The 22,055-nt window shown below is 46.5% G+C and overlaps 1 protein-coding gene across 1 annotated transcript in view; it reads right to left on the reverse strand.

Annotated features, from left to right (window-relative positions):
• The window catches only part of scube3 (signal peptide, CUB domain, EGF-like 3), a 44,467-nt gene extending 25,424 nt beyond the window's left edge, over positions 1 to 19,043 (reverse strand). Inside the window, exons 1-4 of the mRNA XM_067239049.1 lie at positions 18,437 to 19,043; positions 17,530 to 17,652; positions 14,656 to 14,781; positions 6,316 to 6,450 (exon numbers count right to left, since the gene is read on the reverse strand). Coding sequence (XP_067095150.1) covers positions 6,316 to 6,450; positions 14,656 to 14,781; positions 17,530 to 17,652; positions 18,437 to 19,043 — 991 coding nt within the window. The remainder of the gene's footprint in view (positions 1 to 6,315; positions 6,451 to 14,655; positions 14,782 to 17,529; positions 17,653 to 18,436) is intronic.
• Between the last annotated feature and the right edge of the window lie 3,012 nt (positions 19,044 to 22,055).

The raw sequence follows: 22,055 nt of genomic DNA on the forward strand, positions 1-22,055 counted from the left end.
CTACATTCTGACAACCAAGAGAAAGTCTAAAACGTGGGGGTAGGGAGCAGGACCCAGTTTAACATCCAGCCTCTCAGGGAGAAGCAGACGCCAGGTCTCCCAGGACAAAGGGCCAGGCAGAGCACTCCTCGCCTCCTCACCGCACCTCAGCCCTAAACAGCAGACGACCAGTCAGCGCCAGCCAGCCAGCCAGCCAGCCAGCCATGGTCCGCTCAGTTAAACTTTAGGGCCCATGTAGTGGAGAGGCCCCTACAATGGAGCGTGAAGTGGTGTATGGACATGCTGGGCCTTTACGGCCTGATTGGAGTTTTGGGGACAGTGAAATGAGGAGTCCTGGAACAGCAGACGCCCATTTTCTGCGAGGGGCGCCGGGATAGAGAGGGAAGCCCCTGGGCTCAGCGATGCCTGTCGTCTTTCTCGGTATACGGCAGCGTTGGTTGGTTGCTAAGAGAGCGTGGCCTAAACATGGAGCCACCAGGCCATTAAAGCAACATTCCTTCCTCTTAGATAATGGGCCCTTAAAAGTTTTAACTGGAGGGATAAAAATGTCAGCGCATGGAAACAGGAGAAAGGGAGGAAGGCCGGGCTGAGTCTAGCCGGGGCCGGGACAGCGATGGGCGAGCAAAGCGACAGGGCAGCCAGAGGGTCACAGTGTCAGCGTCGGCGGGTCCCAAATGCAGGCTGCACTCTGATGGAGACAGCCAGAGAGCCAGACACAGCCAAGTGCTACTGTTTGGGCTGCTGTGCCAGTGTTGATTTCCCTTAGCTCCCAAAGGCCTTGTTGAGACTGCAGTTCACTCCCATTAAGCGTTAGGGAGGGCATAAACCCCCAGTGGCAGGGAATGCAGCATTAGACAGTGGGAATGACACTCTAATAGGAGTTTCCCATAGAATATATCTGCACCTCTGTGATTATGGTGACAAGCACCTGAGGTACTGTACCAACAAACCCACATTATTCATTTCCTTGTATATGCTGTGTTCCAAAACAATCCAAGCATAGTTTCCAAATGAGTCTAACGACTGTATGTTAAAGTGGTTTGAATACTTTTGGTGTAAGACACTAGAATAGACTTGTACTTCTGAAGGCTCTTGGCAGTGTGATATATAAATACCTGTATATAAATATGTTGGTTCTGTTGTTTTGAAGATTTGTACAGTATGTTTTTTCTTGTGCCATTTAACATTTTGTTTGCTGTGTCTCTGCGTGCTCTGAATGTGAGTATCTGCAAAGAGTATGTGTCTGAATGTGTCCCTTCGTGTGAATATGTGCATGAATCAATGCTACTTTTGTGGGTTTGTGTGCGTGTGTGTGTGTGCACTCATGTTTGTGCAGCACCTGCTGGGGAAATGCCACTCCCACTCCTCCAAGGTCACCTCTGCTCTCCCAGAGGAGCGAGTCATCTCCTCCCCTCCAGCCAGGCAGAGCGAGACACACCACCACACAGCCTGACCAGGCTTCTCAGACCGCCAGCACAAACAAAGGATACTTACTTCTTTAATAAAAAGAGAGATGTCATATCAGCGGCACATTCTTTCTGAAATCAGAAAGGAAGCAGCTAAAAGCAGAGGTCTGTCTGAGCCTCAAAGGGCTTCAGCCTGGCCCTCTGGGCAAAGCAATGACAGAGATGTGTTAGTGGAAAAACCCCACTGGCACTCAGGCAGCCCAGCTTAGAGATGGCCTTCAACAAACCCCCATGGCCAGAGGAGATTCCGTCTGAGAGAGAAAGAGAGAGAGAGAGAGAGAGAGAGAGAGAGAGAAAGAGAGAGAGAGAGAGAGAGAGAGAGAGAAGGAGAGAGAGTATAGAGTATAGAGGACAGCAGCAGGCCACAGCCCAAGCCACTGATGTATATGTTTGTTCAAGCGTGGGGAGCCATGGGGCCTATGAAAGCCTGGAGTGGTAAAAAGAGTTTGTAACAGAGAATCAAAGAAGAGAGAGAAAGATAAGAGTATAAGAAAGAGAGTTGAGAAAGAGAGAGAGAGAGAGAGCATGTGAAACAGAAAGAGAGACAGAGACACAGATAGAGACAGAGAGAAAGGTGTGGAGAAGTGTAGGAGTGGAGAGAATGAAGATGTGAACGCCAGAGGGAAAAAAGAGTGACAGACAGAGAGTTAGGGAAAGGTGTGGAAGAGAGTGCTGGAGGTAAAGGAACGATAAAAGGAAGAAGATGAAAGAGGAGACGGGGAGACAGAAGGGAATAGAGAGAAGAGATGGAAAATAGAGAGGAAAGAAATGGATGAGAAGACGAACAAGGAAGGGGCTGAGTGTCCCGAAGGTCTGCAGGAGCAGTGGTCTTTGATGCTGGACTAATGGTAAGCCTAACCCTTAATAGGTAGCCATGGGAGTGCTGCTGTGGCCTGGACGCTCCCCTCTCTCCACTTCCTCGGAATAGGAAAAGAGCTAGTTACACGGTCAGACTGCAGAGCAATGGAGCAGTCGGCCCTCTACTTGTAAAAACACATCTGCAGCCAGTTCTACAGACATACAGAGAGACAGACAGGAAAGCAGTCAGGCCATTAGTAGACAGACAGACAGGCAGGGAGGGAAGGCATGTAGACAGGCATTGTAGGTACAATATCATTAAATGAACTAACACAAGAACTACCTGTACATTCTAAGTTGTGTACTGTCCAGGTACCAGCTACATTTATTGTGAATGGATAATAATAATAGGCAGTTTAACAAGTCTAACATGGAGCATTTTTATCTTTCCTGGGCAAAAGAACATTATAAAAATTCCGGATTCAGCCCCACTGATTTTCCACCTCAGTTTTCTCATACAGAGGGAATGTAGTAGCAAAGAGGAAAAACAAACAGAGAATATGATGCCACCATGTGTAATGGATTTGATCACATTTATTGGAAAATTCCTTGGACAGCAGCAATTGTAGACTCTGCACCAACAATTTATCTTCAAGTGAACATGGCGTGCTCTGCATCCAAATGTCAACATAGAATGGGTCTAAAAAATGGCCTAAAGCGAAATTAAATTAAATGCTCCGCCGTGTGTGAGTGTGTGTCTGACAGAGACACTGCCAATGAGTCTTGCTGCGCAAGGGGCAACAACCCCCCTGGGAAGCTAATGAAAGTTCCAAATACAGGAAGTGGATTTCAGTGACAAAGTAAACATTTCCTGGAAAGGCGAGGATACTCATTTTCTACAGCAAGGGGAGACACTATCAATGGAATTCATAATTCAACTCTGTGGTCAGGTGGCTAATACAGACGGTATCAGTTTTGATGATATAAGTCAGTAAGTTGAAAAACTGTCAAAATTGTCATGTATTTGGATTCTATGTCAGAATGAATGTAACTATGGCAACAGATCTTAGAATGCCTATTGAGAACATTTTAAGAGACCCTCGTCTTCCAAAATAGCATCTGATTAGGAGAATGTACACTGGTTCTGATCACACACATTACCACAATCCAACACAGCACCTCTTCTAAGGAGATATCAGTGGCACTGGATTCATTTGGTTCAGTACATTCTATATCCTTGTCCATGGACATGAGAATCTGGTTCAGTCAGTACATAAATCAGCAGCCACTATCACTGCTGAAGGCCAACAGTTTCCTACTATGGCTAAACCACTACAGTATGTTTCATGTGCAGTAGAGTATGTGCCCCTCTTATTTGCCCCTCCAAAAAGTAGAAAGCTTGAAACTGAATACCAGAAGTTACATAATAACCCATCAGCATACAATTTTGGTACTGCTATAATACTTATTGTAGAATGCACAGAATGGGGGGTGTGGGGGGGTGGGGGGGACATTCCTTCAATGTACCGGTTTCGGTCTCACGCACACATGTGGGTGTTATCCCCCAAACAGAGAAAGGAGACAATAAATCACAAGTAAAGAAGTGGAACCCTCCTTGACCTGAATGGTATTCTGATCAACCACTAAGCACCTTGGCTAGCCTTTCAAAGAAGTGGATGTCTGGAATGGGAGAAATGTTTGGGGAGAATAAATGAACTGTTACATTCTGCCCGTGCAGCCAGTTGATGGGAGCCTCGAGGAGAGTTATTCCTGTTGGGGGGTGCGGGGGGGGGGGGGGGGGGTCTAATAAGAGACAGGCCAGCAGCAGCCTTGTCATTAGCCATAGGGGGCTGGCAGACCCCTGCTGCCTAATTGGCACAGCCTTTCCACTAACAAGGGCTCCCAGCCAGCGGGGGTACAGCCTGGTAGCGCCCAACACTGCACTGACCACCTCTCCAATGTCTCCATAACCACCCCTCTGCCCCGCCAGGGAACACCTTCTCCATTGATGAAAGAAATGGGGAGCTGATGTCTTTTTAATGAGGCCGATAAAACTCATGAGCTAACTGCACCCCAGGCCTCGCTTCTTTAACAGCAGGACTGGCAGCTCAGGGTAAATGGACTGAGCGTCGCCTGTAAGCACACTTGGCAGGCCCACTCCAGCATATTTAGTGGTACAGACATTCAACTCCATATTTTCTCTCAGTGACTTTGCCACTTACACATCGTTTTCGAATAAAGCACGGTACGGTAATGCTTGGGATGAGTGGTGGGTTATTGTCCAATAACTGGGGTGCGCCACTTCCTCCTCCGTTTCCATTTCCCCTCAGCACACACTGTTGTAATAACAGAAATAATAACAAGCAGATGACCGTTGTTCCGACTGTTGTTTTGGAGAATAATGAAACAATGACAGGGCAGTGATATGAATAGTCAGTCAAGGGAGTTTGTAGATTTATAGCAGCTTTAATCTCGCCCTCCAAATGGATCTCATCTGGAAGCAATGGAGCCAATATTAACATGAAAAATGGAAGATTAATAAGGGTATATATCAAGGGAGAGAGAGAGCACAGAAAAAAGAACGATCATGGGGGACAGAGAGAGAGAGCAGGGGATGGAGCAGGACAGAGAGAGAGAGAGAGAGAGAGAGAGAGAGAGAGAGAGAGAGAGAGAGAGAGAGAGAGAGAGAGAGAGAGCAGGGGATGGAGCAGGACAGAGAGAGAGAGAGAGAGAGAGAGAGAGAGAGAGAGAGAGAGAGAGAGAGAGAGCAGGGGATGGAGCAGGACAGAGAGAGAGAGAGAGAGAGCGAGAGAGAGAGAGAGAGAGAGAGAGCAGGGGATGGAGCAGGACAGAGAGAGAGAGAGAGCAGGGGATGGAGCAGGACAGAGAGAGAGAGAGCAGGGGATGGAGCAGGACAGAGAGAGAGAGAGCAGGGGATGGAGCAGGACAGAGAGAGAGAGAGCAGGGGATGGAGCAGGACAGAGAGAGAGAGAGAGAGAGAGAGAGAGAGAGAGAGAGAGAGAGAGAGAGAGAGAGAGAGAGAGAGCAGGGGATGGAGCAGGACAGAGAGAGAGAGAGAAGGCCCAGTCCTCAGGATGTGTCTCTGACAGCGTTGAGAGGGGCAAGCCTTTGAAACACACGATCCAGCCATTTGCTACACTCAAATAACACTGTGCTTATGAAACGTAAACATTGACAGTTCACTAGGCCAGGTTGATTTCATAAAGCAAGGTTACATCGTCCCTGGCTCACCATCGCATCCCAGGGCTGCGTGGAGACCTACAGCCTGTGTCTCTGCCCCTCGCTGGAGCTTCCTGCTCCTCCAGCTGTCCTCCAGTACAGGAGAGCTCTATAGCTACCAGTGTGTTCTGGACCTGCAGAATGCAGTTCCTTTATCTCTGTCTGATGAGGACTGACAGCAGGTTGGCTTCACACTTCCTTCTCTCATTTCTCCATCCCACAGGAATGCTCTAAAAAACAAGAGGTGCTTCCACCCCCGGCTACACCTTTAATCGTTTTATCTTCTCCCTCTCACCACTGATTCTTGGAAACACTGCCAGACTCCAGATTGGTTTAATTTGAAAGGATAGAGAACCTCCCTTTCTCCTTGTCTTTGTCTGTCTGTCTCTCTCTCACACACACACCCACACAAACACACCTTTATCCTTGATGGTTCTTCACCTTTGTTGCAGACCTGTTAGGGCTGATCCTGCTCTCTCAAACAACAGGTTTGATATCCTGGTATACTTCTCATCAGTCACCAGGCATAGGCCCATCATTACGCTACTGTGTATCACTATCAATTACAACCTATGCTCTAAAGGCTACTGATTGGCTTACTGTAGAATGAGGTGTCCACTGATACTCAACATGAATGGGACAATAATGAGGTTGTGACCTGACCAGTTTACAATCCAGCCTTGGGTCAGAGGCCATGCCTAATGAGCTGCATGGATCCTCCCATTTCCCATAAATCTTTTGTGTGTGTGTAAGTGTGGGGAGGTGTGCGTGAGTGTGTGTGCCCAAGCGTGTGTGAGGAAGGGAAACTGACGTTTAGGTCTCTGGATACAGGTGTGCTGGTTGTCGCTCAGAAAGAATCCCTCTCTGCAGCGACATTCATAGCTGCCCATCATGTTGACACAGATCTGCTGGCATCCACCATTCCCCTCCGAACACTCATCCACATCTGCAACACAGAGAGAGAAAAATAAATACAAATATACAGATCTTACGGTAGCATATTAGTTGTTTATTTCATGGTCATACTTGTTGATGTTGTGAAAAAATACATTATGGGTGAAATAAATACCATAACGAAATGCAATTAAGAAGGATATTCCTGTGCAGAGGAAATACATCCAGCTGTATTTCAGTGCATAACATGTCGTAAAATAAAGATTAGTGATAGAAGAAGGAGGGAAAGCCAAGAGAAGTTAGAAGGTTTTCTGAAGGTGTCTGCAAAGGTGGTGTGTCGATTAATAGTTATACTTCCCCCTCCCTCCACAAAAGCCCATTGCCTTGCCCCCCTCACGGTCTGACAGGTTCCAGCAGTGCAGAACTAAGTCGTGAAAGTGCCCATGCAGCACAATCCTCTGGTAGAGAGGTAACCTGATCCACCTGGGACTGACGACCTGCTGATGATGAGCGTCTGTCAGCCCCTGACTGCAGGAATGCAGGGAGACGGAGGGAGGTGGGGAGAAGAGGAGGGACCCGAGAGACCGAGAAAGATGGGGTGAAAAGGGGGAATACGGGAAATGGAGATGTGGAGAGGGACGTGAGGGAGCAGTGTGCCGGCAGCCTTGTGATTCCACCTGCAGTGCAGACAGCCTAAGAGTGGCTCCTGGGAATGCAGGCGCTGCCACGGGGCACAGCCCAATGAGAGCCCTCGCATGGGGCCGGATAACAAGGTGCTGACCCAGCTTATATAAAACGTAAGAAATGATGAGATGTTTTCTGCAGTGCATTTACATCCACGCGACACAACACTTGAGTATCCTGTACACGCAATAAAATATTGTATGGCCCTGCCCGTTTTATAGCACTTGCTCACTTAAAGGTGCTGAAAGAGAAATATCTAGTGAATCCATTGAATTATTTGACATCAATTGCCACAATAAAGCTCTTACATAATAGCCGCCCTTGCACTGTTATACAACATGTACGGTGTGCTGATGTCTGGTGTTTGTGTTACACAGTCAGGCACAGCCTCGCTCATGTGCGTGACAGAGCTGTGACGCTGGAGGTGAATCTCTGTGTTGTCCTCCCCCAGAGACCTGGCTTTGTCCCTCAGTACCGACCAGGCTGGAACCTTATCCCTCCCCCTGCTCCACGCATCAATAATCTGCTGTATACACAAGGCTTTTTTTAATAAAGCGTCATGTGAAACTAATTTTCTGTCTATTTGTCCAGTCTGAGAAGGCTTCTGGATTGGGTTTCCTTTCCAGGGGATTCTCAGCCGGGCAGAGTTAGAAATTAAACTTTACTCTCGATCATGCTCTCTTTTCACACACACACACACACACACACACACACACACACACACACACACACACACAAAGAAACACACAGGAGGTGGTGTGATGTGGTACGGAACCTGACTAGACAGAAATCTCTGGGGTTGCTAAGTAGGTTAGTGGCGTGTGACCCCTGCTGACCCTTCATGGCTTGCCAAGTCTGTTCTGCTGTTCTCACACTCCATCATCAGCCCTGGCCTTCCTCTTCTCAAAACAATGTGTCATGTCCCTCAGACCCACAGGGAGACCCTGAGGACTGCAGCCAGGTGATGTGACTGCGTCCTCGAGAGAGAAGCTAAGTAAAGTTAGCATAGAAAATGGCTGTAGAGGACAAAGGGGAAGGTCAGAAAAGCAGCCATTTCAGAGTATCATTCCATTCCGTTGCATTCAATCCAGTGCCAAAGTACAGTACATTGGATTTGACTTAACAACCTCTTTCTCTCCTTTGAGAGAGTTGGCAGCGGGAATAAAAGGGGATAAAGTGCAGAATCCCACAGCTGCACCTTTACAGATAAACTTCTGACATCAAATGCCAAGCCTAGCTAATGCGCACACACACACACACACACAGGCAATACATAGACACATGAAAAATAAATGCACCTATCCATTCATATGTTCTCATCACACATGCAAAGATCATCACTCAGTCAGCCTCAGCAAGCCCAGAGGATTTCTCTTTCCAAAGCTTCAGCGCATCAATGAAGGTTTCACTTCCTGATTCCTTCATTCCTCCAAATGAGGCGTCGCCTGTCAGTAGATCTCTCTCGTTCAAATGGCTTCCATAATTGCCTGTGTTGTGTGCTGGGCAAGGCTGGCGTCCAAAGCAAATATTTCCAAACGGAAAGGGGTTCTGGCACGGCCAGCAGAAGTGCTCATGTTATTTAGACATAAAAGTTTTTTTTAAATTCTCGAGAGGATGGAAAAAACCTGTCTTAATCAAGTTAAAAGGGCTGCCTCAGTTCTGAAAAATGAGACATCCCTTCGCTCTATCCTCGCTTCGTTCGAGGAGGAGAGCGAGAGAAGGAAGGTTCAAAAGGAGCGAGATTAAGAGATTGGTTGTGTTTGCAGAGGCCATGTCCGCTGGTTTCTCAGATAGCCTTGACTGTATATATAACATTTGGCCTTGTGCTCAGCTTTAAAACCATGTAAACATGGCGGTTGAGTTACAGAAACTCCTCGACCCTTATTTTGGAGAAGAGCTCCAGTCGTTTCTTTAAAGGGTTCAGTGACTCTCAGGGCGTTTATTGCTGACCTAGAGTCTGGAAGGGAAACGTGAATATCACTGTGTGTCCCCAGTTCTGTCTGTGTCTCTGTCCAGCAGACAGACAGATGTGTCTCTGTGGTCTAGACAGGCCAGTGAGACACAGCCTGGGAAGAGCACGGCCATCAGCCTGTTTGGGCTTTTCATTTACAGGGGTTTATAGAAACGCATTCTTTAATAAGGCCCACATCCCACGCTCCCACATCCCCAGCCTCCACTCTCCAGCAGCCAGAGAGCCTGCTGGAGAGTGGAGGCTGGGGATGTGGGTGGCTGTAGGGGAGCGGTAGGTGAGCAGACATTAGCAGGATAAACATCCCCTTGGCTTCACTGAGCATCAGTAGGTGGGAAGGGGGCACAAAGCGGGGCCAAATTAAAACAAGATCTCTTCTTTTTTAAACAGGATTAGGGGGGATTTCCTCTTTCCTCTCCACCGCTCCTGAGTTCAGTGACACAGCGCAGTGTATCCACCCCCTTGACTGAGCGCTGACCACGGCGCCAGGTTAGAACAGAGCATGAGTGGTCGACACACTTACACACACAAATGTACACACACACACACATATGCCAAGGCATAAACAAACACTTAGAGCTAATCAGACATGTCAGAAGCGGCACTTGCACAAGCTGATATGTGGTCTAAGACACTCTCTCTCATGTGGATACACACATCTGAGAGTGTTAATGTGTGCTACTTGAGCTGGATAGTTTAGTTAACTTAATGTACATCCCGCAAGGGGTCTTAATGCGCAAACCAATGGAGCTGAATCTGCCTGTATTGCTGAGACTAATATGAATCCACTGGTTGACCACAAAGTTATCGGATTCACATCTGCTACACAAACAAACAAACCTTCTGGTAAGCATTTTTATGTCAATTCTGTGGTGAGGCTCATTCTCATGCTAACATATAAACAGAACTAATACATTCTTGATTGAACTCAGGCTCTCAATGAGGCGCTTGTCTCCATGGTAACCCCTTTTCGGTAAATAAGCAGGAACTGACTTCCAACTTCCCACTGGAATACATTCTAAATGAAAATCTAAGAGCTCATACCAAATGGTATTTCTCTCTTGCTCCAAAACAAGTCTGGAAGTATTTTAAAAACAAACGTGGGGATGAGTGATTGGATGGCCTGGCGTGTGCCAGGGAGGAGAGAGGCCCTGGGCGTCCAGGCCGTTTGTCAGCCAGATCCCAGGACACTGCACGCTTCCATCTCTAAACCTAATCTCAGGCTTGAATTTCCCCGCCAGCCCTGCCAGTCTGTTCAGATGGAATTGTTCATTTCACGGTGAATGGGGCTGAACAATCCTGAAGGACAGAGTGTTGATGTACTCTTCAGGAGCTAGCTAATGCACCCATCTCCAATCTGCTATGCCACTCAACACTCCAACTTCCCCTCTGCCCTGAACTGAGGCAACTTAAGCCTCCTGCCCAAACCTGATCTGAGCATGTCACAACAGCAGCGAGCTGATTGCACTCTGGGGAGTGTGGGGGGATCAGGATCTGGAGTGGAGATGGTTACTGCTAAGCTCCGAGTAGCGAGGCCATGCTGTGGGACACCCCTGGATATGATAACCTTCACTCTGGGACAAGGCGACGCAAACGTTCTCCCCCCTGCATCCCTTCCTAAGAGCCAGGAGATGACTAGGGCCTAGGGGGGACAGATGTGAGAGCACAAACATCATGGTTTGAAGGGGGAATCAAATTAGATCTGACTAGACTCTCACTAGTAAATGAGAGTGGTGGGATTATCATCACTACTTTAGAGTGAAGCAAATGCATTTAAAAGGGTGCTTCCAAGTGCGCTTCAAAAAGGCCATGAAGCCAATCAACGCGAATCTTTCTGAAGATTGCACTTTCCATCAGGACCCTGGTCAATAATGCATCAGGCTGTAGCCTCTGCGTTTGATTAGCCAGCCTTAGAACAAGATCCCCGGGGATTGAAGGAGCTGCTACACAGGCTCAACCAAGCGATCACTCAGAGAAGGCACAAAGGATTAGGGGGAGAGTACACCTTATCAAAAGGAGCTATTGCCATGGGTTTGACAAAGAAGTGCAGCTGAAAGTTCTAAATATCATCGATCAAAGATGGTCCTATAAAAACACAACCTGATTATGTTGTGGCCTTGACAGAGAAAGTTAGCTCAACAAAGCACAGAATGTACAGAGCATGTGCATGTGTCTGAAAAGACGTGTGTGCAGTCATGGTGCTTTGTAGAGGATCATACAAGGTCTTTGGGGAAGGTTAAAGTAATAAGGAATACATTTCCCTAAGGATTGGTCATGGAATTAAGTTCCACAGAATCAATACAAACCAAATCATTGTCTGTCAATAGAAAGCAAAAAGATCCATAGCTTGTTCAGCTCTATGTGTAAACAAACATGCACACAAACACACACAGACACACACACACCTATACTCTGGGCTCTACACAAATTAAATGTTTTTTTTTAAATCCACTTTAAGGCTGGAGGAGGGACAGAGGGTAGGAGCAAAGACAGCTTTTGGCAGTGTTGCTACCTGGGAAAAAACTGACATCTGCATTTTAAGAGCCTATGACTGTCCACTCTGCCAGTTTTGACTAGCCCATGGTAGACATATCTGTAACTCAAGCCTCTATAATGTTTTTCTTCCGAGGCCAAAGGTTACAGAATATGTAATTAGTGGTTTTGTGGCTGTAAATCCATCCTAGCGTGTTTGTACAGATGTTAATGATATCTGGCACTAAAACAGTCTACTTAGTCCACTGGATCATACTGATCATGAGAAAGAGTTTGGGTTTCTCAAGGACCAGGAAAGTCAGTCAAATGTAGAGATGTAGGGACACTGGCACCTTGCATCTGGTTCCCACTGTTAAGACGATTTGGAAGTTGTTAAAAAAGCCAAGTTCTAAATAGATATGATGATTTAGTACCCAGTCTCATTCAATCCATCTTCAGAACAGACATGTTAGTCATGAAAATGTAATGGAGTTGTTTATGCTTGGCTTCCTAGCAGCGTGCTTTGTCCCTGGGATCTGGAGAGCAGAAGGGCTCCCACAGAGCTCCAGGAGGTAAATTATATAAGGGTAGAGAGTCTCAATCCACACAGACAGGTCGACAGTGCTGCTGTTACACGACATGACATTGTTTCCACAAAGCTGGCTTCCTGATGTCTGTGTGAGCAGTCAGGTGGACCAGAGAAATCTGAGCGCCCAACCGAGGCCACGGCTTGCTTCACGCCCTGCCGACTCCCACCACTTCCATCGTTCGACATCGTCAAACTGATCTCAACATGCCCAATTACCTGGTATCATGTGGTGCGGGCAGAGGGCTGCAGGGGAATGCCCAGTTAGTAGTGCCTGCTCCTTGGTTTCTGATCTGGCTGTTAGACAGAGCTCCCCCTACTGGACAGGGCAGGACATGTTTGTGTTTGGAGCTGGAGTCTAAGACGCCGTCATTCCAATCTTAAATTGAGGTTTCATTTAAATTCAATAAACAGAACATTGGTAACATTCTGTAGGGAGACAGGGCTCAGACCCAGTGTGAACCTAAGGAGGATCAGGTGGGCGTACAGTCCTCTGAAAGCGGCGACGCATCTGTTGAGCCCGGGTGTCTGCAGCCCAGCAAAATAACAGGGCTCTGATTGGTCTGACCTCCCCCAGTCCCCAGCTGCCCAGTCACTCGGGTTACGAGCCAGCAGGACTGAACTCCTCTCCGATGGCAGCAGTGTTCCAGGATGAATTTGGAGAAAAATATGAAACTCCAGCAGTCTTTTGCTCTCCTTCCTTTGTGGTGAGGATTATTCACTTAGCGTTTTAGAGCAGGGATGTATAATACATCAAATTCTTCAAATCCAACCCAACCACCAGGCTAGGCTAGAATAATTTACAACAGATAATAACAGATAATGGTCTGCTGTTGAAGTAAATAGAACACTTCGGAATGATATCCCATTATGTAAGATTGTGTCAAATGAAATATTCATCCCAGTAACAAAGAAAAAATCAGCCTGTCATTGTCAAACATATTATACTAAAATAGCAAGTCAAGTACTTCGATAAAGTGAGGGTGAGTGTTTTATATCTTAAATCCCTTAAATCCCCTGAAAGGCATTGAGAGCTGTGAGTAGGAGGAATGTTTCTTAAGCAGAGAGAAAGAGAAGAGAAATGACTGGATAGTCTTCTCTGGCCTCTGGCACACAGATAATCCGTGCAGAAGAACAATGGCAGACAACAGTGGAACAAAACAAACACAAATGAAAACACACACACACCGTTTTTGTGTGTATGTATGTGTACAAATTCTAAGATAGAGAGAAATATATCAAAGAGACTGATGGATGCCAGGCTGTTTGAAGCAGTAGCAGCCACACAACCAGATACTCCAATTACACACCTGCATGCAAGGCAGCAAGTCATCCATGGTACAGGAAATTATCCACACACATCCAAATGGGCCTCGCTAAATGGCTTGGAAAATAACTCTACTCCAGACTGTGCATGTGTGTACTGATGTGTACTGTATGCATGTGTATGCATGTGTGTGTATGTGTGTGTGTGCATATATGTTTCTTGAAATAGAATTTGTGAGAGAGATAGAAAAAAAGTGTGTGTGAAAGTGGCAGCATCCTTTTTATTTGATTTTACAAGCTAGTCAACAAAGGTTTTCGATTGATTATATACGACCAGTCTTTTTATATAAGCCTGTAAACCTCGACTAGTTGAACCAAATCTTACTCAATGCACTCCTCTATAACAACCTCATAGCAACAAACAACATCAAAGCTTTGGATGTCAATTTAACAGCTTCAAGCTGGGGTAGAAACCACCATGGAGGAGAACTCTGAGGGCATCCCGTTTGACTTTGGAGCAAAATAACAAGAGAATGTAAGATAGGTAGAACAGGATAGATAGACAGATAGAGAGAGAGAGAGAGTCAGAGGGAAAGAAAGAGAGAGACAGAGAGAGAGAGAGAGAGAGAGAGAGAGAGAGAAAGAGGGAGAGAGGGAGGTCCTAGTCCATGTACCTATGTTTATCAGCTTCTATAAGTCTAAGACATTCCCTTCATTTTGTAACCTTTTAAGTTAAATGTGTGCTTCAAGGGGCTAATATGAATTGCACACTGGTGTAATATTAAACCATGGGAAAGTACGGTCTACTGACGACTCACTCTGAGCCCTGAGCTCAGGGTCAAGCGCTTCATAAATTCACCCCTTTTTGCCAGACTTGTTTAAGAATCTTTTTTTCTTTTTTTTCTTTTTTGTGGCTTTCATTGTGAGAGTTGTGAGAGTCTACCTGTTATATGGAAGAAGGAAATAGTTGTCAAATAGAGTAGTCAAAAAATCACACATTAGTCTTGCAAAAAGACATCTTCCCATACTGTTTTACATGCTTTGTTACCAGCCATCCTGGCTGGGGGAGTACTGTAAGTTATGCAACAACATGGATCATGTCAAGTTTAATATATTGGCCAGAACATATGCAATTATATTGGAACAAGACTGCTCCTACAGAGCCTCACTTCTGTGAGCCGCTCTCTCCTTCAGTTCAATTCATCGTCACTGTAGAGGCTTACAAACTGAGAAGCACAGACTCACGCACAAATACGTCCATGCGCACAAGCAGAACTCACCTAGGCAGTTGTGTCCGTCGTGTGCTAGACGGAAGCCATCGTAGCACGTACATCTATAGTTCCCCGGGATGTTGATGCAGTCATGGACGCAGCCACCAGTGTACTCCGTGGCACACTCGTCTAGATCTGCACAGAGAAACAGGAAGAGGAGAAAGGGAACAAGGGGTCATTATGACATGGTACTCACAGTGAATCAGTCCAATAAGGGCTTAATATGTATCTCAGTACACAGACAATCACCAGGAGGTCTTCATTGAAGTAATAGGATTGTTATTACTACTAGTGAGACGATAACAAGTGAGAGAGACAGAAAAAAAGCAAGAGTGAGATTGCTGAGGGTATCAGTAACCCTGAGGAGAAGCAGACCTACAGCTGAAACAACAGCTTGCTGCAGATGAGAGGAAAGGAGAGGAGGGGAGAGAAGAAGTAAAGAAATGAAGAAGAGAACAGAAAAGAGGAGAGAAAGGGAGAGATACAGCCTACTTCACATCATCCTCTTTTGGCTTGTTCGAGGCAGAGGATGGGCCCACTCTGTATAGTTGCCTGAGCTCAGGGCTTAAACAGAGCTGACAGCAGAGGGATGGCACAGAAGCACTGCACTCTCCCTACCCCCGCCACACCTTCTTTGGGCTTCTGCTACAAGACTTGGCTCCCCCACAAGCACAGAGCTGATGCACTGAACGCTCACTCTCATCTACCACAGCCACAGAGAGACAGACAAGACAGATACTTGGCACTCTCCTCTACCATGAACTTGTTCCACAGTGCTGTGCTGGTCCCATATCACAGAGGTGATGTACCAATGTCACTCTCACTGTCCTTAAAACTGAGATCTCCAAAAACAAGGTCCCCTTGTAATTTCTACTCCGGTCCCCTGATTGTGTAGAAAGTAATGAAAGAAAGACAATGGGCTGTAATCACATAGTTTCTTCTCTCTATTCTTAATGAACACTATACAGTGCACCATCATGCTGTATTGGTGTCTGCTTTACCCTTCATTGACAATACAGAACTATGAAGCCAAACAAACACGCATCAAGTCCCTACAGATAGGATGATGCCTGCCTAAACTCCCAACCACTCCCTAAAAAAGCAGGGACAAAGGGACCATCAACCACTGGGACCATGTCTGCCTTTAAATAAATGTGATATACTATAAATTATTGAACATAAATGCATAACTGGTCAGAGTTCCACAATGTTGCGGAGCAGCAGAACAAGGGCCATGTATTTGCATAACTCCCCTCATATTTCCACATCCACACCTCTTCATCCTCCATCGGAAGGGAGACGCGGCAGATGTTAGGACAGCAGTAATTCTACCTCAGTATACACACACACGACTAGACCCTCTGGCCCGGGTTTTGGCAGAGGTTTGGTAGTTTGTATCAGCAAGACCAGACGTAGATTGGTAATTCAGAATGTGCTGAATTACCTTTATTCATTGGCAAATCAATGGAATGAAAATCTAGCTGCATATACTCAGTTGCCCCAGGTGCTGTCTGAATTGCCTTTGATGAGTCCTTAACAGTATACAATATGGGTGAGCCTAGACAAACTGCTATGTGAGCTAACACTCTTCTATCTCTCTGGCCCTCTCATTCTCTCTCTTTAGTTTCAAGCATTGCACCAGCAATGAACACAATTATTTTCATATTAACTCTGTAAAGTAAAAGTAAAGAGTAAAAAAAGAATTTGTAAATATGGCAGTGATGCTAATAAAATGGATGAGCCTGATGATCAGAGAGTTGTATACCCCCTCAAAGGCCTACTCGACTACAGAAACAAAGTGTGTGTCTGACAGGCTGCTCAGCCCTGGGCTGTGGAAACATCCCTGAGTGTCTGACAGGCTGCTCAGCCCTGGGCTGTGGAAACATCCCTGAGTGTCTGACAGGCTGCTCAGCCCTGGGCTGTGGAAACATCCCTGAGTGTCTGACAGGCTGCTCAGCCCTGGGCTGTGGAAACATCCCTGAGTGTCTGACAGGCTGCTCAGCCCTGGGCTGTGGAAACATCCCTGAGTGTCTGACAGGTTGCTCAGCCCTGGGCTGTGGAAACATCCCTGAGTGTCTGACAGGCTGCTCAGCCCTGGGCTGTGGAAACATCCCTGAGTGTCTGACAGGCCACCTCACAACTGTTTTATCCACTATCTTCATTTTACTCGCTAACATGTGCAGGGAATTTAATGCTTCATTTCATCTTGTACAAAATAGCAGTCTGCACCTGGCTTTTTTTCCTGTCACCCCCACCCTCCCTTGCCAATTCTGAAGAGTCTTAAAAGAGTTTGAAAACTAATGAGTCATGATGAGTAACATAATGAGTTAAGCAAGACAAGATCTTTTTCCAGCTTGCCAAGGACCCTGCTGCTTGCATCTTAATGAAATAAGCATGTCACTGTAACAACTTAAAGGTACAATAGGTGGGATTGACCTCAGTAAAAAAAAAGAATTTGAATTGTGCCACTACTTTCCAGCCAATTATGTTGCAGCAATACTTGTACCAGCCAAACGCCTTCGGCAAGGCGGGCCTTCCTCCTGACTTATTTTGTGAAACCACTGTCAATCAAATTAGAGCTGGAGGAAAGTGCAGGTGTTCAGACAAGAATTGGGGGCATTATTTCACATAATTTGAATTAGGTTTCTGATGTAACCTATTTCAGCTTTAAGTTCGAATTTCCATTAGTCTGTCACAGTAGGGACACACACTGAAACACATTGTACTATGCCAACTCTACAAAATGTTATCAATTTAATTGTGCGAAAAGAAACACCATATTCCTCTGCCCATTTAAATCTCTTAAATCAGAAAAAGCAGAGAGCTGTGGCACGCTTCAGTAAATAAATATGTGAGCGTATGTTTGTGTCCTTGACATCTTACCTTCACAATGCTTTCCGTCTCCCTTGTAGCCCGACTTGCAGATACATTTGTATGACTTGAGTGTATTTTGGCAGATGGCATCAATGCTGCAGTTGTCAAGAGCCTCAGCACACTCATCCACATCTATAGAAGAGAGAGACAAAGGTGAAAACAAGGGGACAAAGTTGAAACTGGGATACAAGCCATAACAAGCCTTGTCTGATGACCCTCTTCCCTGCACTACCTTTGAAGACCTATACATCAAAACCAAGGAGCTGAATGTTTACAAATTGCTTTTGTAACATAGGGTTGACATCACCCCGACCTTAGAAGATGATCTCCACAAATACAGCTATATGAAGTACATATCAGACCCAACCATCCGGAGAACACAACCAGACACAATTCTGCTAGGATAAACTGCTACACAGCCGTGTTTTCGACAGTTTAATAGTTCTCAGAAAACCATTGCACAAATAAACATGTATGTAAATCATGCATTACTTGAAGAACCATTGCTTCATAATGACATACAACCATCTGTGTAACCACTAACAAATAACCGTTCTATCATTGATTGACCTGTGGTGACCTCTAACTGACTGGTGCCGGTGCTGAGAATCTGCACTGCTCATACATAGGTCACTGAAACTCAACAGGAAACAATGTTTTCATTTGGATGATCAAAATCTCAGCTGGTGGAGTTGAAGTAGCTCTGATCTACGAACAAGTGGGTGAAGTGGTACAATTTAGGAAACCTTGTTCTCGCAAAAGAGATTTCGGAAATGGTTTTGATTAAAAGGGAAACTAGACAACGGTGCTGAGGTTTGTCCTTCCTCCCCAGGCCGTGCCTCCCCAGGCCGTGCCTCCCCAGGCCGTGCCTCCCCAGGCCGTGCCTCCCCCAGGCCGTGCCTCCCCCAGGCCGTGCCTCCCCAGGCCGTGCCTCCCCCAGGCCGTGCCTCCCCCAGGCCGTGCCTCCCCAGGCTTGCCTCCCCCAGGCCGTGCCTCCCCCAGGCCGTGCCTCCCCAGGCCGTGCCTCCCCAGGCCGTGCCTCCCCCAGGCCGTGCCTCCCCCAGGCCGTGCCTCCCCAGGCCGTGCCTCCCCCAGGCTTGCCTCCCCAGGCTTGCCTCCCCACGCTGTGCCTCCCCAGGCCGTGCCTCCCCCAGGCCGTGCCTCCCCCAGGCCGTGCCTCCCCAGGCTTGCCTCCCCCAGGCCGTGCCTCCCCCAGGCCGTGCCTCCCCAGGCCGTGCCTCCCCCAGGCCGTGCCTCCCCACGCTGTGCCTCCCCCAGGCCGTGCCTCCCCAGGCCGTGCCTCCCCCAGGCCGTGCCTCCCCAGGCCGTGCCTCCCCAGGCTTGCCTCCCCAGGCCGTGCCTCCCCAGGCTTGCCTCCCCAGGCCGTGCCTCCCCAGGCTTGCCTCCCCAGGCTTGCCTCCCCAGGCCGTGCCTCCCCAGGCTTGCCTCCCCAGGCCGTGCCTCCCCAGGCTTGCCTCCCCAGGCTTGCCTCCCCAGGCTTGCCTCCCCAGGCTGTGCCTCATGGAGACCCTAATCCCACCTGATCCCAGTTAACTAGCCCAGGTGTTTGGGATTACCCCCAGCACACTAGGGAAGGGGGACTTAACAAGGTTTACATAGCCTCCACTATCGACCCTTATCACAATCCCTCTGCAGGGGCTGGCTGATCCCAGGGGGGAAGACGACCTGCAAGAGCCCCTCAGCTACTCATTCATTCAGCCTGGAAGACATGGCTTCCCTGGCCACAGAGGACAATGAAACTGCAAAGCACTTTGGAAACTTCGTATAGCTTGAGCTTTTTACTATACTTTTTCAAAGAGAACGATACCAACACATGCTTTATCCTTGACCTGGATATAAATATGTACAGTATCTGTTTAGGGTTGTCACTGTATCAGTGTAGTGTTCTATTAATATTGGAACAGAAAAAACTAAAGAAAAAAAAGTGGCCTTATTAGGATCCTTTTCTCAGTCCTCATGCAAGCATTTAGCAGCAAGATGATTGTAATGGTCCCAAAGCTGCATATTGATTGATATTATGTTCTAACAATGAGAATACTCTGGGGTAAGAGTGCAGGCGTGGTCTTTCTCCACATTGATTGTCCTCCACAAGGAGAAAGTGGAACAACTAGCATGTGCAATTGTTTCTCCAAGCCAAAAGCGATATTCAACATAATAAAAGATCAATCTTGTTGTCAGTTTTAAGGTTCTAAGTCTCTGTGGTAATTAATATTCATTAAAACAAAACCTACAGATTTCCTCTTTTCCATGTGACCTCACTGTTCCCATCTGGGCCATCATCCCGTCCAGATCATTAGCTGGGGCAGCTTCACTGTGTTCTACTGGCACGGTTTTCACCAAAACCATCAAATTAATCGATATATATATATTTATAGCTTTCTAACTACGTTGAACGACTGAATTTTACAAAAAGACAAATAATATCTGTTTAAGCTTTTGTGTACAGTACACCATACTGTTTCATCACAGTTATAATCCTTCAGACAAGCTCAAAGGACATTGGCATTCCTACCTGCTGGCATACAATTGTAATATTTTAGACATGAATATTGCAGAGGACAGAGAATGAGTCATATGCAATGTATTTGGATTGGTTAGTTGTTCATAGCATTCCCTTTAATTTATACATTTTTCACAGACCTTTGTGTAAGAGTAGATCAGAGTAGATCTCCTGAACGTTGCCTCCAACAGTAAACCCAACCATCACAAGTAAGCACTTCACTTTCAGCACATAGGGGTGTTTGGTGTGTAGGGAAAATAACCTCTAAGCAAAACCCACACAAGCTAATCTTTTGACTACACTGGATGAAGCCAAGCTCAACATTAAATAAGCAGTGTGATACTTCATACAGTCTTGTATATTTCCTCAGATCTGGACTGCAATACTCTGTGACACTGGACCTCACTCCTTCACACTTCATACAGGGCCCATCAAACGTCGAAGCACACTTGGCTAAGCAAGGCCAAGGCGATCTGACCTCTCCATAATATTATCATAACATTTCTTCACTGGGTACATGATGAATTTGATAAGACTCCAATTACTCACCAGTATAAAATAAAACACAACATCAAATATGTTTGACACTGATATATATCGAGTCAAATGCAGAAACTGCAGAAGATTGAGAAAAAAATAAACTCCCTTTTTTTTATGGGTCAAACTAATGGCAAGCCAATCACTCAGATATCAGGCCTGTTCCATCAACATATACACACTGAATTCAATACAAGTCCTTGGCAATGAAGCTTCCCACAGACGCACATCAGACACAGAATGGTTTAGAAATCAAACCAGGGGACTAGGTGCATTCTCTGGACTATCAAAATGCATTTGCCGTAACAATAAACATGTCAGAATCTATGTGTCCTACGGTTGAGTCCAGAGGACATTCCTCTGAACAGCAGAGAGAAATAGCAGAATGCGTTCAGTAACGCTGCCCTGGTAATTGACTCATGCCACAGATGAAAAGCTTTGCTTTCTCAGGCATTGTATGTTTTTTTTCTTTGGCGTTGACATATCAAAGTAGCTGGGAACTTGTTAAGGCAGCATGGGTTGAAGTCAGTAATTTGAGACTGGGATGAATAAACAAAGTCAAAACAACAGAACGAAAGAAAGAAAATTTGACGGGAAATACTCAGACATTTACTAGCTTTCTCCGGGGAATGTTTGTCATTTTTAATATTGCGGGTGCAGCTCTGTTCTCCTGTAGACAACAGAGTGTTGAGGCCAGAACTATGTGAGTGCAAGTCTTTGTTTAACGCTTTCGTGCCCGTAAAAGACAAGTGGGGCTAGACACTGAGAGGTTGTCTGGTAATGAAGCACATCAGTCAATGTCTCTCCAGTAGTTGTAGTTAATAGCACATTGACTGGGAGAGAGAAAAATAGAAAGAGAGAAAGAAAAATAACGAAAGACCAAGAGAGAGGAAGAGAAAGCTAATGGTAAGTGTGTGTTTATATGTTTGAAGTTTTTACAGTGACAACCGTGGATCTTAAGTTGAGTCTGATTCAGTGAGCAGCCACCCAGAGATGCAAGTGCACAGCTCCCTGTTTTAGTAAAGTCCTCACATGTTAGGCCAGGCTGCTCAACAGGCTATTGGCCCACGGAGGTGAGACCCTGTCAGGGGTTCTTTTCCTCCCTGATTTATGAACAGGCCGGAGGATAAGCAGTGTATTTAGCTGGGCCAGCTAAAGGGGGTGTGAGTGGGCATTGGAATCGGGAGGGGGGAGCAAGTGTGTGGGAGACTCACTGGGCCCAAGGTGTGCAGTTCAAACACAGGGCAGTGTTTACTTTGTGTGTTGAGACCCCTCACTGTTTGCTCGAGCCCCCCAGCCCCTGTAGCCCTTCCACCTCCTGCCACAGAAATAGAGCGAGGACTGCTGGGACACCCATAGGGTAGACCCTGAGACTACTTGCCAACCGGCCAATATGATACGTCAAAAATATAGTCTCACCAGTACACTGAGAAACAAGTGGGGAAGCTGTGTGTGTTAAATCCAGGTTGTGTTGTCA

Source organism: Osmerus mordax, chromosome 7 (genome assembly GCF_038355195.1).
Source record: "Osmerus mordax isolate fOsmMor3 chromosome 7, fOsmMor3.pri, whole genome shotgun sequence".
Lineage (NCBI taxonomy): Eukaryota > Metazoa > Chordata > Actinopteri > Osmeriformes > Osmeridae > Osmerus > Osmerus mordax.